Genomic DNA, 16,853 nt, shown 5'->3' on the forward strand with positions numbered 1-16,853 from the left:
CAAGGTCACCCAATAATTCCTTGTTCTTTTTAGGCAACATTAAATTTAAAAGAAAGACTAGCCAGACTAAAGCAGTTAAAATAAGTAACAAATTTTGTGATAATAAATCTGATTTGGAGAGTCTGAACAAAAACCAAAGGAAGCTTTATCAACAAAATAATAATTATCAATTATCTTAACACACGGTGCCAACATGACAAGTATAGGAGTGAGTACTTAGCCTGTGTAGGATCACCTATACCAAGTAATCAAGAGGAAGTGGAATAATGGGGAGCAAAATCTATATAGGCTACACTAATGCCATAACTTTCGGAATAAACATTTGCTTTTGGAAGACTTAGATTTTTTAAGGATCTGGACAGATCCCAAAGTGATACCTCTGTACCAAGTCAAGTTGTTTTCGCAGTTTCAATTATTAAATCCAAAATGAAACATCAGAAGGATAACCCTACCTGATGGATCTTTAAAAACGGCACTGGCATCCGTGTTTGTTCGTGTCAATGACTTTACAAGCACAGCCATGTTAGGAACCTTGCCTTTAGGGAGCTGTTTTAAGGCCGCCTATAGAAACAGTTATGATTCACTTAAAACTATTTTAGAAATGCGTTAGATCATGTTGTTTGATTAAAACACACTCTGAACTACTTTACAGCAAATGAAGTACTTTTCAGTGTCAAAGCAATATATAACGCAAGTACAGTACACAATATGCAAAAAAAAAGACAAGTAACAGATAATCTGCTTTTTATTATGCAGCTTTAAGGCTAAACCTGCATAATAAAATCTTATCTGGAAGAAGATAGCACCAGTGAACAACTCAACATCCTCCAGATGGTTCACGAAACTACTTCTTTTACATTTTGTTTTGTTTTCAAATGTGGTTGCGCTACTATCAGAACCTGTGATTTACATTTTGATGGTGTGTTTTTGGACCAATTGAACGATCTGACGCTTTGCTGTCTCCGAGGGTGTTCGGTGAGGTTTTGAGCAAAATGTGCAGCCTAGAGGTTAAGAAGCCTGGAGACAAGATCAAGATCGACTCCATTTCTCACTGATTGAAGCATCTAGGAAGATTGAAATCATCGAGGCGAGCATGAAAGGTGAGCGGGTGTTCAGCGCCGTCTACTAGCCTCTCACTCACTGCTACTAGAGGAAGTGTGATGGGTCTCCCTCTCTCTCACTGGTCCTGGAGGAAGGTCCCGGCGTTGAAATTGTCTCTCCCTCCCTCTCACTCGACGCTGCTGAAGGATTGTGCTGGGGTCCTGGGACTTGGGCAAGGTTTAATTGACGAGCTTCTGAATTGGATTCTGTAGTTCACATTATAATGTGTTTCTGACTTCTGGCGTCTTTATTTTGTTGCTATTTTGGCTATTTTTGATTGAGGCAGCCTGCAAATAATGAACGACACAGCGCTAGATTGAACTGAAATGTATGACTGGACTCTTGATTTTGTATTTTATATTCTGTATTTTTTTTTGCTTTTTTTTTTGCTGTTTGCGCTATTTTTTTTGCGCGCGGGTGTTTTATGTTTTTCATTGAACAGGTGCCATGGCTTTGTTTCATGGCTTTCTGTGGGAAAATGAATCTCAGGATTGTATAATGCACACATGCTTTGATAATAAATGTACTTTGAACTTGAAATAATGTGCAAGTTGAGAAGGAATTCCTACGATAGAAATTTGGTTACCTATACTAAATGAATAACATGACAGCTTATATGAACTTTTATTTCTGATGCTGAAGCTCATTTTAATCAATCTGGCAAAGGCCCAGCTAGGTTTTTGGCTTTAATTTAGTCAGCTGTTTGATAGTTGTGGCTAGCTGGTTGATACATAAACCTAATGCTCCAGCTGGTGGTCATTGAGGGGCAGCAGCAGCTCAGACTCAATCTCCCCCCACACCTTTTGGGTGCAATGCCTTGCTCAAAGATGCATGGCTGTTGGGATTAGGGGTGCTTTGTTTGTGATCTTCCCATTCCACCGTCCCTCTAACTTTATCTCTCTGTTAGCCTTCAGCTACAAAGATTACATTAAAAGCACTGACTCATCTCTCATAGGTCAATGTAGCCATGATGTTTTGTCTATTTGCTTATAAACCATTTTTTTAAACTTGCATCTTAAAAAGGAACGAACCATAATAATTACTAATTAAAGCAAGGTTATTCTAATGTTATCAGCTTTTCTTTTGGCAACTTTCAATTTTTCATTAGCATCACACTTCTCTCCAAATATAGATAAAGCATACTTCTATGCAATAATTTCAACCCCTAACTTTAGTTTTCTGCAACTACAGCACAGTGTTTTCCCTCCTGTCCATCGACTCCCTTCCCTCCTACTCTAAGATGTTGTGGTGAGCATTCTTTATCCTTAGGTTGCAATTAAACTGTACTTGTGTATTAGGATCAGTAAAGTCCATCATTGTTACTACTACTATAAAACCTACCTTTCGCAGAACCATGACAATGCTATAGTTTCGAAGGAAACAGTTAGTGTCTCCTTCATCCAATCTTAATTCTTCTTTCATGGCAGCCCATGGGCCTCTCCCAAAGTCATCTTCAATGGAATGTTGAGAACTTAGATCTTCCTTAAATGTCAATTATAAAAAAAATTATACAACAGTAAACATCATTTTCTGTCTTCAGTGTTATTAATCTATATTCCAGAAGAATCACATTATTCCAATCCCTACTTGTGCTCTTTGTACTCCCTTGATTAATCATCAATTTTTCACATTACAGGAAAAAAAATCATAGTTCCTGAGCCTGTAGGATATATTGATTGATTCCTGGGATGGCAGGACTTTCATATGAAGAAAGAATGGATGAACTGGGCTTGTACTCGTTGGAATTTAGAAGATTGAGGGGGGATCTGATTGAAACGTATAAGATCCTAAAGGGATTGGACAGGCTAGATGCAGGAAGATTGTTCCCGATGTTGGGGAAGTCCAGAACGAGGGGTCACAGTTTGAGGATAGAGGGGAAGCCTTTTAGGACTGAGATTAGGAAAAACTTCTTCACACAGAGAGTGGTGAATCTGTGGAATTCTCTGCCACAGGAAACAGTTGAGGCCAGTTCATTGGCTATATTTAAGAGGGAGTTAGATATGGCCCTTGTGGCTACGGGGGTCAGGGGGTATGGAGGGAAGGCTGGGGCGGTGTTCTGAGTTGGATGATCAGCCATGATCATAATAAATGGCGGTGCAGGCTCGAAGGGCCGAATGGCCTACTCCTGCACCTATTTTCTATGTTTCTATATACCTTAAGGGAAGGACGTAGTTAAGAAAAAGAGATAAAGGAAAATAAATCAATAATGAATACAGTCACTCAGTGAAACTGACACTTCCTTAAAAAAATACAATCAAATTATTGCCAGTAGAGCAGGCAACTCTTTCCTGTGAATAATTTTCAGCAAGAAAGAGAAAGGCAAACTTCCACATACTGCAGCTTTGAGTGCTCTCAGTTCATTGAATCTGTGTGAATCATGCTATGGTCAACAACTTTTAGTGCCAATGACATGAGATTCGCCCAAGCAATTTGCAGGTATTTACTTGAACTAGCCAAGTACTGAAACTGCTTATTGCAGAACATGTAGCTGCAGCCATTTCTAGTTTGATTGGCCATTTGATGTTTTAAACTATTTGCCATTATAGCTTGCTTATACCAATGCAAGCTCTGTAAGCAGAATGCTTCAAGAGTGACAGCCTAATATTGCCAAAAAAAAAAATCAATATACAAAATCTACCAAGGTGTGCTCTGAGGTGATAAGACATTGATGGAACTTGATTTATATCACAGCTTGCACATGGTAACCAGCTTTCTTGATAGCTCAAGCTCAAACTCATTTTGAAATCTCCTGAATATCAATTCACCTGTAATGTATCTGTTCAAGGGAAGGGAAAAGCAATAAAAGATCACAGGAATCACAAGATCACAATACTGATTGTTACAGTTACAAAGAAAGTACAATGCAGACAGACAATAAGGTGCAAGACCACAATGAGACAGATTGCAAGGTCAAGAGTCCATCTTATTGTACGAGGTCCGTGGGGATGGAAGCTGTTCTTGATCCTGGTAGTAATGTGCTTTCAGGCTTTAAAATCTTCTGCCTGATGGAAGGGGGGTGGGGGAAGAAGAGAAATTGGGTGTCCACATATTCCCTTTAGTATGTGCTCAAAGTGACTACATTTTAGAAATAATTCATTGTGCCTAAGACATTATGGGATGCCTTTCAGTTTTTCCCTTCTTATTGACAGATAAATCTTGACTCAACAGCCACTTTCTCATCACATCTTTCAAATTTTTCGCCAATTTTTTCATGACTTTCATTTATTATGTTAATTAGGAGTTCTTACATAACTTTTAATTTTATTTAGAGATTTTATCTGAGGATCAACTTCATACTTATGAATTTCTAATTTTGTGTCTGCCTACCATTGAGCTCTTCACTATAGTAGCTAAAATAGCAAAATAATTATAACACTCTTAATCTTTTATAGAATTTAAATAAGAATTTCAATAACAAGAATCTTTTGATCTTCACTTTTGCACCCCATTATATGTTCTACTGGAACATATTTTTTGAAACTCAGTCACCATGACTATGATCAGTACTCCAAATAATATCAGAGTAACACCTTAATATAAACTTGCCTTGTTTTGTACATTAACTCTAGTAATGTTATGGATAATCTCTAAAGATACCTGTAGCACTGCTGTACCTTTTCTTTTTGTTCCCTTTAGTTTACACTCCTCCTTTGTTAACCAACTATTTTTTAATTCTCCACAAGAAACTAGGTTCAATCTTTCAAGAAATGTAAATAACAAATCTACTTGCTTACTACATTCCTTGTTCTACTTTGGGATGTTTTGCAAATCTGGGGATTTTGTTGTAATTTATGTCATTAATTGAAATGAAAATAGCGAAAATTTTAGTACTGACTTTTAAGAACATAAAAAGCAGGGCAAATTGCATAGTCCTTTGAGTGTTCACTGCCATTCCTTAAGATCATGGACTCTGTCAGTTAGTCAACAGTTAATAATTAGTCAATAATTTGTGATTTTTTTCCATCTAACAGCGATAGTATATTAACTTGATTGCGCAACTAGAAGGTAAACTTGCCTTTCATCAAGTAGAAGTCATTCAGGGGTATTGAGCTCTGTGCTTAATGGTATTGGTCCATGGCATAAAAAAGGTTGGGAGCCCTTGCATCATAAATCTTTAACTTGTCCTAAGTGAAAGATTTGGATAATCCTATTCTAGTTTTCCACATTCCCAAAGAGCTCAAAGTTCAGGACTAATTTGTACATGTTAAGATCCAACTTTTCTTTATAGAAAATCTGCTAATTTACCTGAGGGCATAGTTTAGGCACTGCACAATATATTGGTGTCTGTGGGACTGAAATCAAGACTTCATCCAGGTTTTTACCATAATGCTGGAAGACAAGCAGGATTGGCAGTAAACATTTAGAGTTAGAACATCAATATGCAATTTACAAAACACAAGTACCATACAAGCTGCTGGGCTCTGCAAATGCTGGTTTAGCATGTTAAAGTTTACTCTTTGAATTCATGTCTATTTATTCCAACAAATTATGTTCACACATTTATCAGAGGAAATTTAAGACATTTCCTCACATTAGAAGATGTTGTACTCATTTTATAAGGTTAAGGTTCGTCCATCGTCATCAATGAAGACCTCGACACCATTAGTACTTTTTATGAGGTCGAGTTGCTGGTTCGATACTCAACTGGGCACGGATGAAAAGTTCAACTGGATTCGAACTCAGGAACCTTGGTCACTGCGCCACCAGCTGGCTATTCATTTTATAATAGGTGCACTTTAGCAGTCCTTGGGATATAGCTCTATGAATATTTAATTTTGTTCATTAATTGCTTTAGAAAATAAAGCAAACATCAATGACATTTCCAAATTGTTTTTAAAGTGCTGTCAAAATAAAGCCTTTACAAATCATGAAATTACAATCATTCTACCTCTCTAAAGCAATCTGCAAAGCATTACTTGAAATCTCGGCATGCACCATCAGGATTTTCCACATAGTAATAATCCTGATGGGAGGCTTTGCACTTTTTATTCTTTTTGCATCGCATTATGATGTCCAAGATATTGCAAAATTACTGTCAACATTCTCCTGCCTTTCCCTTTTGTTCAAATATACATCCATCTTATTTTAAAACTTCTTGCATTCACTTAAGCAGTCATCCGTTTTCTGTTATACCGCTCTCATGAAGATGCTGCCACTTTCCCCAATACCATATATAGCTTCTTGAACTTCATTTTAATATATTAATACAATCTATTATTTCCCCCAAATTTACAGTTACTATATGCACATTTACTTGTTTTTAAAAAAAATGAAATTTTAAACAAATCCAAACACCAAACCAACAAAATTCTGTCTTTTAATCACTCCTACCGTTGATATGCTCTGTAAAAGATCTGCAGACAAGCAGAACTGAAAATTCATGGATAATAAATTGCTCTTGCAAATGAAACTATTATCATACAGTAGCACAATGGTTAAATTTATGGATTAACAGATTAGAGGATGATTAAATATTCAGACACGTTCAAATCCTTACAACAACTAGAGAATTTAAACTCACTGAAAGATGAAATGAACATTAATGTCAGTTCACCACAACACGTACAAAATGCCGGAGGAAATCAGGCCAGGAAAAGTGTATTAGTCAATGTTTCAGGCAGGGACCCTTCATCAGGACTCAATAGCAACAGTGAATATACATTTACAGAATTGTAAAAAAAAACAAATTCACCAACTTCCTTCAGGAAATTTGCTGCTCTAACCTGATCTCATCTGTGCGTGATTCACAGTGCACTGAAATGGTCTGGCAAACCCCACAACTAAAGGGCTATATCATCCCTATTCTGTTAAAAAATAATAGAAGACAACATGTTATAGTTTTTAAGAAATTTACCCATCTTTTATATCAGGGCATCCAGTCCACATTTGTCTTGTTTGAGCATTTATACTGCATGTTTAAGTGGCAATCTACTTTGGCATTCCTCCAGTTTATAAGAGCTTAATTGTGGTCAAGAGTTCTGATATGCCTTCTCCAACCTCCATCAGAATTCTTGAGAGCATGTCTTCAGGAAACTGGGACTTTTCTCACTTTGAAACTATTACTGTCTTTTGAAATGTTCATCTTCTGTATTTATAACATTCTAATTTGAACCTTTTCTTTAATACACCGATCATTCAAAAAGAATTTGAAATATTACACTACTTCCACAACTAAACTTAAGAGACTGAATTTAGTACTGTACCAGCCTGAACCTGATTAAGCAACACAAGATCAAGAAATATTAGCTGGAGGAAAAAAGAAAAAACAGGCTTTCCTTAGAGGTTTTCTTATTTTCTTCTTATTCATGGAACAGAACAGTTCAGTTACAACAGAAGAGTTTCAATTCGCACTGACTAGCTATTAAAAATGAGAGAATTGAGAACCAACTTAAAATGGTGTCAGTCGTCATACCTGTTGTGGAAGAATTCCTGCAGGTCCAGGGAAGCGTCGTTTTGCCCGAGGTCTGTCGACCTTTAGAATTTCTGGTGTCTGATTAGCAGCCGATACCAGTTGAATTAGGCGATTGGTTACAGGAGTTCCTACACAACTTGGATTTGTTGCTGGTGAACACGGAGCTCCTCCAGAAACTGAAGGGCTTTCTATAGTACACATCAGTGCTCGAGATTGACCTGTGGACATAATGGGTCTTCTGAGGCCTCCATCTGAAAACATGGGGGTTAAGCTATTAAGAGGAATTCTTGGTCTAAATGGTGTGGAGTTTGGACAGTTTTTTAAATCAGTAGAGCCCATTTTATGGTGTTGTGCAAATTTCGAACTTGGGGAGACAGTTTTATATGGCCTAATAGTATTATCTATTATACGTTTTCCTAAAGAATTTTGTGGTACTGGTGTTAATAATTCTTCTGTTGCTGTGACCATGCTTGAGGGAATAGGACTACATAACTTAATCTCAGACACAGTCTTAGACATTTCATCTGTGCAACAGTTATCAGTAATGTGACCAGACGAATTCTTGGTTCCTCCCACTGTGACAGCATCAATCTGAACATTACTTAAATTAATTGGACACTGGTTGAATTTATGTGATGATCGATTAAGATGCTTGTAAGCTTTACTTGCATCCTCAAAATTATTCATTACAGACTTCACCTGACCATCCTTATAAATGCCACTTGTAACATTATCGGCTCTTGGCAAACATGGAAATTTGCCTGGTGGGAGATCACCTGTTGAATACATTTGAGAAGAAACATTTCCAGAGGTTGAAAGACTCTCTTCATAAAAAGCTGAAGTCCTGCCCTTTCCCATTGTGGAATTGAGTATATTTTCAGTCTTATTCAGCTTTTCAGAACCAGACCAGAACAGATCATCTTCTTTGTCGACATCCGTGATTGATTTTATAGTGATGTTCTGCCAAGCATTGCTAACAAACTTGTAGTTAGAGGTTAAATGCTGTTTGTTTGGCCACTGCGGTGATCTCAAAGAAACATCAGAAGATCCTGTCAACGTTTTCTTTGCAGGAGTTTCATCATCAGAATCAGGTTTTGATTGAAAATATTTCTGACCTGCAGAGCTGCATGCCAATTTTACAGGTTCGTAATATGAACTAACTGGTGTCCTAAGGGTTGAAGAAATAGGCCTTAGTTCAACACTGGGGGTCATTCCAGATGAGCTGATGGCTGCGCTTTCAGCATCCAATGCCGCCGATAATAAATCCTGCTCACAGCAGATTAGAAAATTAGTTGCACAACACTGGAAAATGAATAGTTGTGTTTTCAAAGTACGAGAAACTTTTTATACTTGTTAAAATTATATCTATTTTAAACATAAAATATGCCAAAATGTAACCATCTGTATAGACATACAATTTAAATTTAGTTATTAATGAGCATTCATATAAAAAATTCATTGTCAAAATATTTATTTAAAACAAAAGTTTAAGATTCAAAAACCAATCCGAACTATTTAGGATACACAGAGAATCAACCCAAACTGGCAAGGTATACCAGGCTGAAACAAAAAATGAGAAACCTATCAGGTTCAGGGATGCCCTTACTCAATTCTTTTTTGAGTTAGAATAGTTTGATGGACTTTTCAACCAAAAAGAGGGAAATAATGCGAAGAAGGTGTCAATCACATTTTATCTTTTTTCAAAAATTAACTTAGTGAACAATAAGAATACAGACTTTTCACCGTCAAGGTATTATTACCATTTGTAATATCATACCTTTAAGTATTAACAAGATATTACATATTGATGTTACTAAACATTTTATATTTCATGTTGTCAACATCTAAATTCTAAGACCAAATCAAAAATATTTTGTCTATGGGTCCTGTTTGAAGCTCTTTCATAACCTCGAAGGCTTTAAGAGCTTCAACATGTCCAGCCCAAGTATGGCTTCGTACAAATTTAACACATCTCAGCCTTTCAGTTCTTTCCTTCCAAAATGCAACGCTTTGTTCAGCTTTTTTAAGTGATTGTATTAATATGTCAATACTTTGAATGACTTATGTAGTTGCAGCCCCAGATCCTTTACTTCCCATGAAGTTCAATCTCATTTCCTATGAGGTGCACAATTATTACTGAAGCAGATCTTACATTGTTCTGAGAACCCAGTTAGTTCAATCTTTGGAACTGAACACAAGGGATAGTTACAGCAGACAGCCTGCTGCACTCATATTTTATTTTACATTTAATATACTAACATAAAAACCAATGGCAATAATGCAAATAAATAATAAGCTCTAATTAACTTTCTCCCAGCAGTCAATGGTTCCCATTTATTCAGTGGGTCTGCTGTGCTTGCACCAAATTTAACCTGAAACAGCAAGCAGTAAGATGGCACAATAGAAGATGGCAGGTTAAATAAAAATTTCTAATCTTCCACAGGAGCTGCACTGTCAAAATGAATTTGAAGCTGCATATTGTATAAAACATCACTTACATCATCATCGTCGTCACCAAACTCTTCTCCAACAGTAAACAGCTTCTGGAAACTACAAGCCTTCAAGGAGGGTAAGGAAGGAAATTCAGGCAAGTCCATGAACGTGAAACGCCATGATTATAATGCAGTCTAGATTCTGTACAATCCTTTATTACTACTAGTGCAAAAATAATAATTTTGCACATTCACAATAATTTTAAACAGATTACATGCTTCATATATAAAATATTTTTCATTTAAATAATGCATGACTTAATATGAAGACTTTAGAGGTGTTTATTGACAGAAAAACATTAGTAACATGCACAAAATAATCTAAATAATGTTACAATAAAGGCAGAGATGCATTTTTTATGGTAACTATGCTTGTGAAATTAGAGGTTTCACTATATTTTCCATCCAAGATAGTTTTTATTAATTTTATTACCAAAAGTATTAGCAGGATGACAACCAACAGCCTCTGATAATGATTAACGTATATATTTCCCCATATGAAGTCTGCTGGGGGGGAATAAAACAGAACTACAGATGTTGAGAATCTGTAATAAGAAAAGGATGCTGGAAATTCTCATGCCAGGCAAGACCCATGGAGAGACAAACAGATTATCAATTATAAATGATAAATCTTCCGTCAGAATTGATGAATAGAGTGATCATCAACCTGAAACACCTCAAATTCTCTCTTCAAATTATGTCTGACCTGTTGAATATTTTCAGCATTCCTCTATGGCTGAGGCCTAGATGCTTGATGTTTATCACAGTGGTGGAGAGCTCTTTCTAGTCATTATTTTCTAAGCTAGGTTGTAATGGGATCAACACCAGAAGAGCATCAAAAAAAGTTCAAATTAAAATATCCTGCACCATGAAAACAGGCAGCAATAGCTATGTCAAGCCAGTAAGTGCTAAAAACAAGGTTGAAGAATTTGCAACCTCATACGTAATAGTACCAAAAAAAAATTTATCTCTACTTTCTCCTGAGACTTCATCACAGATCTTCAACCAATTCAATTTATTGCATGTGATACAAAGAAATGGCTGCAAGCAAAGGCTATGAGCCTTGACAATATACTTAAGACCACAGTTCCAGAATTAGCTGCGCTTCTAGTTAAGCTCTAGTAGTTACTGTACAACACAGGCATCAATCTGACAATGTGGAAAACTACCCAGGTTTGCCATGTTCAAAGGACACTATGTCCACTGAGCACTAAGTGTACCCTTAAGCATTGCAGCAAGGTACAGGAAGGTATCATTAACAGTGACACCAAGCAACATCCCTGAATAACAACTTGCTCAGAGATACAAATACAGAAAACATAGGAAAGATTTAGCAGTTGATGGGTTGCTGACTTAAAACTGTGTTAAATGTTTCTTTTCCACAGATATTAGATTTAGATTAGATTCAACTTTATTGTCATTGCGCCAAGTACAGATACCAAGCCAATGAAATGCAGTTAGCATCTAACCAGAAATGCAAAAAATAATGTTATTTACAAAATAACTGTGAATAAAAAGTCAGTGCTACAGCACACAAATATAAAAGCACTGAGACAGCATAATATGGGTGCAATACTGCTTAGCGCTGTGATGTGAGGTTCAGCAGGGTCACAGCCTCAGGGAAGAAGCTCTTCCTGTGCCTGCTGGTGCGGGAGTGGAGGCTCCTGTAGCGCCTACCAGATGGGAGGAGAGTAAAAAGTCCATGGTTAGGGTGAGATGCATCCTTGATAATGCTTTTCACTCTGCACAGGTAGCGTTTATGGTAGATGTTCTCATAGTCATACTTTATTGATCCCGGGGGAAAGTGGTTTTCGTTACAGTTGCACCATAAATAATTAAATAGTAATAAAACCATAAATAGTTAAAGAGTAATATGTAAATCATGCCAGGAAATAAGCCCAGGACCAGCCTATTGGCTCAGGGTGTCTAACCCTCCAAGGAAGAAGTTGTAAAGTTTGATGGCCACAGGCAGGAATGACTTCCTATGACGCTCTGTGTTGCATCTCGGTGGAATGAGTCTCTGGCTGAATGCACTCCTGTGCCCAACCAGTACATTATGTAGTGGATGGGAGACACTGTCCAAGATGGCATACAACTTGGACAGCATCCTCTTTTCAGACACCACCGTCAGAGAGTCCAGTTTCATCCCCACAACATCACTGGCCTTATGAATGAGTTTGTTGATTCTGTTGGTGTCTGCTACCCTCAGCCTGCTGGCCCAGCACACAACAGAAAACATGATCGCACTGGCCACCACAGACTGATAGAACATCCTCAGCATCGTCCGGCAGATGTTAAAGGACCTCAGCCTCCTCAATGGTGGGCAATTGGGTGCCGATAATCCACTGGGCAGTTTTCACCACATGCTGGAGTGCTTTACCATCCGATATGAGACAATTGCCATACCACACTGAGATGCAGTTGGTGACTATGCTCTCAATGGTACAGTGGTAAAAGTCTGTCAGTATCTTGGGACATAGGTGAGCTTTCTTGATGCTCTGCAGGAAATAAAGGCGCTGTTGCGCCTTTTTGATCAGGGTGGAGGAGTTCAGGGACCAGGTGAGATCCTCGGAAATGTGGACACCAAGGAATTTGAAGCTTGATGCACGCTCCGCTACAGCTCCGTTGATGTAGATGGGGACGTGAGTGTGGCTCCTAGCATGCCTGAAGACCACAATGATCACCTTGGTCTTCTGGGTGTTAAGGGCCAAGTTGTTGTCGGCACACCACGCAGCCAGGTGCTGGACCTCGTCCCTGTAGGCAGTCTCGTAATCCCCTCTGATCAGGCCAACTACCATGGTGTCGTCTGCGAACTTGATTATGGAGTTAGAACCATGTACAGGAACACAGTTATAGGTGAAAAGGGAGTACAGAAGAGGGCTCAGCACACAGCCTTGAGGCATGCCGGTGCTCAGGGTGAGAGTGGAGGAGGAGAGGTTGTCTAACTTAACTGATTGGGGTCTGTTAGTCAAAGTCCAGGGTCCAATTGCAGAGGGATAAGCTGATACCAAGCTGGCGAAGTTTGGCGATCAGCTTGGAGGGGATCACAGTATTGAATGCCGAACTAAAGTCAATAGTAGTCATAGTCATACTTTATCGATCCCGGGGGAAATTGGTTTTCATTACAGTTGCACTATAAATAATAAATAGTAATATGTAAATTACACCAGTAAATTATGAAATAACTCCAGGACCAGCCTATTGGCTCAGGGTGTCTGACCCTCCAAGGGAGGAGTTGTAAAGTTCGATGGCCACAGGCAGGAATGACTTCCTATGACGCTCTGTGCTGCATCTCGGTGGAATGAGTCTCTGGCTGAATGTACTCCTGTGCCCACCCAGTACATTATGTAGTGGATGGGAGACATTGACCAAGATGGCATGCAACTTAGACAGCATCCTCTTTTCAGACACCACCGTGAGAGAGTCCAGTTCCATCCCCACAACATCACTGGTCTTACGAATGATTTTGTTGATTCTGTTGGTGTCTGCTACCCTCAGCCTGCTGTCCCAGCACACAACAGCAAACATGATAGCACTGGCCACCACAGACTCGTAGAACATCCTCAGCATCGTCCAGCAGATGTTAAAGGACCTCAGTCTCCTCAGGAAATAGAGACAGCTCTGACCCTTCTTGTAGACAGCCTCAGTGTTCTTTGACCAGTCTCGTTTATTGTCAATTCGTATCCCTAGGTATTTGTAATCCTCCACCATGTCCACACTGACCCCCTGGATGGAAACAGGGGTCACCGGTACCTTAGCTCTCCTCAGGTCTACCACCAGCTCCTTAGTCCTTTTCACATTAAGCTGCAGATAATTCTGCTCACACCATGTGACAAAGTTTCCTACCGTAGCCCTGTACTCAGCCTCATCTCCCCTGCTGATGCATCCAGCTATGGCAGAGTCATAACTTCTGAAGATGACAAGACTCTGTGCAGTAGTTGAAGTCCAAGGTGTAAATGGTGAAGAGAAAGGGAGACAAGACAGTCCCCTGTGGAGCCCCAGTGCAGCTGATCACTCTGTCGGACACACAGTGTTGCAAGCACATGTACTGTGGTCTGCCAGTCAGGTAATCAAGAATCCATGACACCAGGGAAGCATCCACCTGCATCGCTGTCAGCTTCTCCCCCAGCAGAACAGGGCGGATGGTATTGAACGCACTGGAGAAGTCAAAAAACATGACCCTCACAGTGTTCGCCGGCTTGTCCAGGTGGGCGTAGACACGGTTCAGCAGGTAGACGATGGCACCCTCAACTCCTAGTCGGGGCTGGTAGGTGAACTGGAGGGGATCTAAGTGTGGCCTGACCACAGGCCGGAGCAGCTCCAGAACAAGTCTCTCCAGGGTCTTCATGATGTGGGAGGTCAGTGCCACCAGTCTGTAGTCATTGAGGCTGCTGGGGCACGGCGTCTTCGGCACAGGGACGAGGCAGGACATCTTCCACAGTACAGGAACCCTCCGGAGCCTCAGGCTCAGGTTGAATACATGGCGAAGTACTCCACATAGCTGAGGGGCACAGGCTTTGAGCACCCTGGTACTGACACCATCCGGTCCTGCAGCCTTGCTTGGGTTGAGACGTTTCAGCTGTCTTTTCACCTGTTCAGCTGTGAAGCCCACCGTGGTGGTTTCGTGTGGGGAAGGGGTATAGTCGTGAGAGCAGGGTGGGGGACTGTGAGGAGGGGTAGGAGGGGAGAGTGGAATATGTGTTGGTTGGGGGCCGACAACAGATGGCTCATGTAGGGGATGGGCAGGGCCACAATGTCAAATCTGTTAAAGAACGGGTTAAGTTCATTGGCCCTGTCCACACTGCCTTCAGCTCCTCTGTTGCTAGTTTGCCAGAACCCAGTGATGGTCCTCATCCCACTCCAGACCTCTCTCATGTTGTTCTGCTGGAGTTTCCACTCAAGTTTCCTCCTGTACCTGTCTTTAGCCTCCCTGATCCTGGCTTTCAGGTCCCTCTGTATTGCCCTCAGCTCCTCCCTATTTTCATCTCTAAACGCCCTCTTTTTAGCGTTCAGGATGTCCTTAACGTCCTTTGTCACCCATGGCTTGTTATTTGAATAACAAAGGACAGTTCTTGTCGGAACATTGCAGTCCACACAGAAGTTAATGTAATCAGTGATGCGCTCTGTGAGCCCATCAATATCCTCTCCATGTGGCTCACAGAGTGCCTGCCAGTCTGTCACCTCAAAACAACCCTGGAGCGCCTCGTAAGCCTCCTCTGACCATTTCCTCACTGTCCTCGAGGTTGCAGGTTTACTCTTCACCAGAGGCACGTAGCAGGATTTTAGATGCACCAGGTTGTGATCTGACCTTCCCAGTGGGGGGAGGGGAGAGGAGCTATCTGCATCCTTAACGTTAGCGTAGATCAAATCCAGAGTCCCCTCCCCTCTGGTTGTACAGCTCACATACTGTGTGAAGCTGGGCAGTGTTCTAGCCATGGTAACATGGTTGAAGTCACCCGAGATGGTAATGAGGGCACTCGGGTGCTGGGTTTGTAATCTGGCTATGACGGTGTAAATGATGTTACACGCCGACGTCGGGTTGGCAGAGGGAGGGATGTACACAACAACCACAATTGCATGCCAGATTAACTAAAGTCAATGAACAGCATTCTGACGTAAGAGTTGGGGCTGTCCGGGTGGGTCAGGGCAGAGCGAAGTGCCGTGGAGATGGCCTCCTCTGTTAACCTGTTGGTGCGATAGGCAAATTGATGGAGGTCCAGGATAGTGGGCAGACAGGATGTCAGATGTGATAAAACCAGTCTCTCAAAGCACTTTGCAATGATGGGGGTGAGTGCAACTGTCATTCAGGCCCATGGCAGTGGAATGCTTCGGCACTGACATGATGGTGGCGATCTTGAAGCTTGTGGGGACAACTGCCCGGCCAGGGACATATTAAAAATGTCCGTGAAGACCCCGGCCAACTGCCCTGCACAGACTCTGAGCACACGGCCAGGTATTCCATCTGGACCAGCTGCCTTCCATACATTCAGCCTGCTCAGGGTGGCGCACACATTGGAGGTGGAAAGTGAGAGAGACAGTTCACCAGGTGGGAGATTCGCTTTGAGGATGACCTCCTTGTTCTCTCAGTCAAAGCGAGTGTATAAGTAATTGAGCTCATCAGGGAGGGAAGCAGAGCTGGAAGGGGGCACAGTACTAGGTGGTTTGAAGTCTGTAATGACCTGTATGCCATACCACATGTGCCGGGGGTCCGAGGAGTTGAAATGCTCCTTGATTCTCTGTTTGTATATGTGTTTAGCCTAAGAGATTCCCCTCCTCAGGTTGGCCCTGGCTGAGCTGTAAGCCTCCCGGTCTCTAGACCTGAAGGCTGAATCTCTGGTTTTGAGCAGGAGGCGAACTTCTCTTCATCCATGGTTTCTGATTGGGGAAAATTTTTATTTGTTTTTGTGATGTCACTCTATCTACACACTTGTTGATGTGCTCAAGGACAGAGTTGGTGTATAAATCAATGTTAATCTGAGAATGTTAATGTCATCTGACCAGCTGAGCATTCCCAATTTTTACTTCAGATTTCAAGCATCTACATTGTTTTTAATTTTCACCTACTCATACTCAATTTGGATTTTGATGGGGCAAGTTTACCAGTAACTCATGACCAATTTTTCATCAGTGCCAGGTTTAAGTCTGAAACTCCCTACTTAATAAGATAATGGAGATACTTTCATCAAGCCAGTTGCTCACCACTACCTTCTCGCTGACAGTTCAAAATGGGTTATAAATGTGGGCACATCCGAAAATAATGGAGTAAAAATTAATCACAGTTTAACAATGACATTAATTGTAGTTCATAATCAAATAATCTACAATACAAGAGACCTTAGAGGTCACTG

At 40.5% G+C, this 16,853-nt stretch overlaps 1 protein-coding gene across 1 annotated transcript in view; it reads right to left on the reverse strand.

The window, feature by feature from the left end:
- hrob (homologous recombination factor with OB-fold) overlaps nucleotides 1–16,853 on the reverse strand; it is a 40,273-nt gene that overhangs the window by 16,723 nt on the left and 6,697 nt on the right. The window contains exons 2-6 of the mRNA XM_072249353.1: nucleotides 10,012–10,071; nucleotides 7,514–8,779; nucleotides 5,347–5,430; nucleotides 2,443–2,583; nucleotides 453–561 (exon numbers count right to left, since the gene is read on the reverse strand). Of these exons, the coding sequence (XP_072105454.1) occupies nucleotides 453–561; nucleotides 2,443–2,583; nucleotides 5,347–5,430; nucleotides 7,514–8,779; nucleotides 10,012–10,071 (1,660 nt within the window). The remainder of the gene's footprint in view (nucleotides 1–452; nucleotides 562–2,442; nucleotides 2,584–5,346; nucleotides 5,431–7,513; nucleotides 8,780–10,011; nucleotides 10,072–16,853) is intronic.

This window comes from Mobula birostris, chromosome X (genome assembly GCF_030028105.1).
Source record: "Mobula birostris isolate sMobBir1 chromosome X, sMobBir1.hap1, whole genome shotgun sequence".
Taxonomy (NCBI): Eukaryota; Metazoa; Chordata; class Chondrichthyes; order Myliobatiformes; family Myliobatidae; genus Mobula; species Mobula birostris.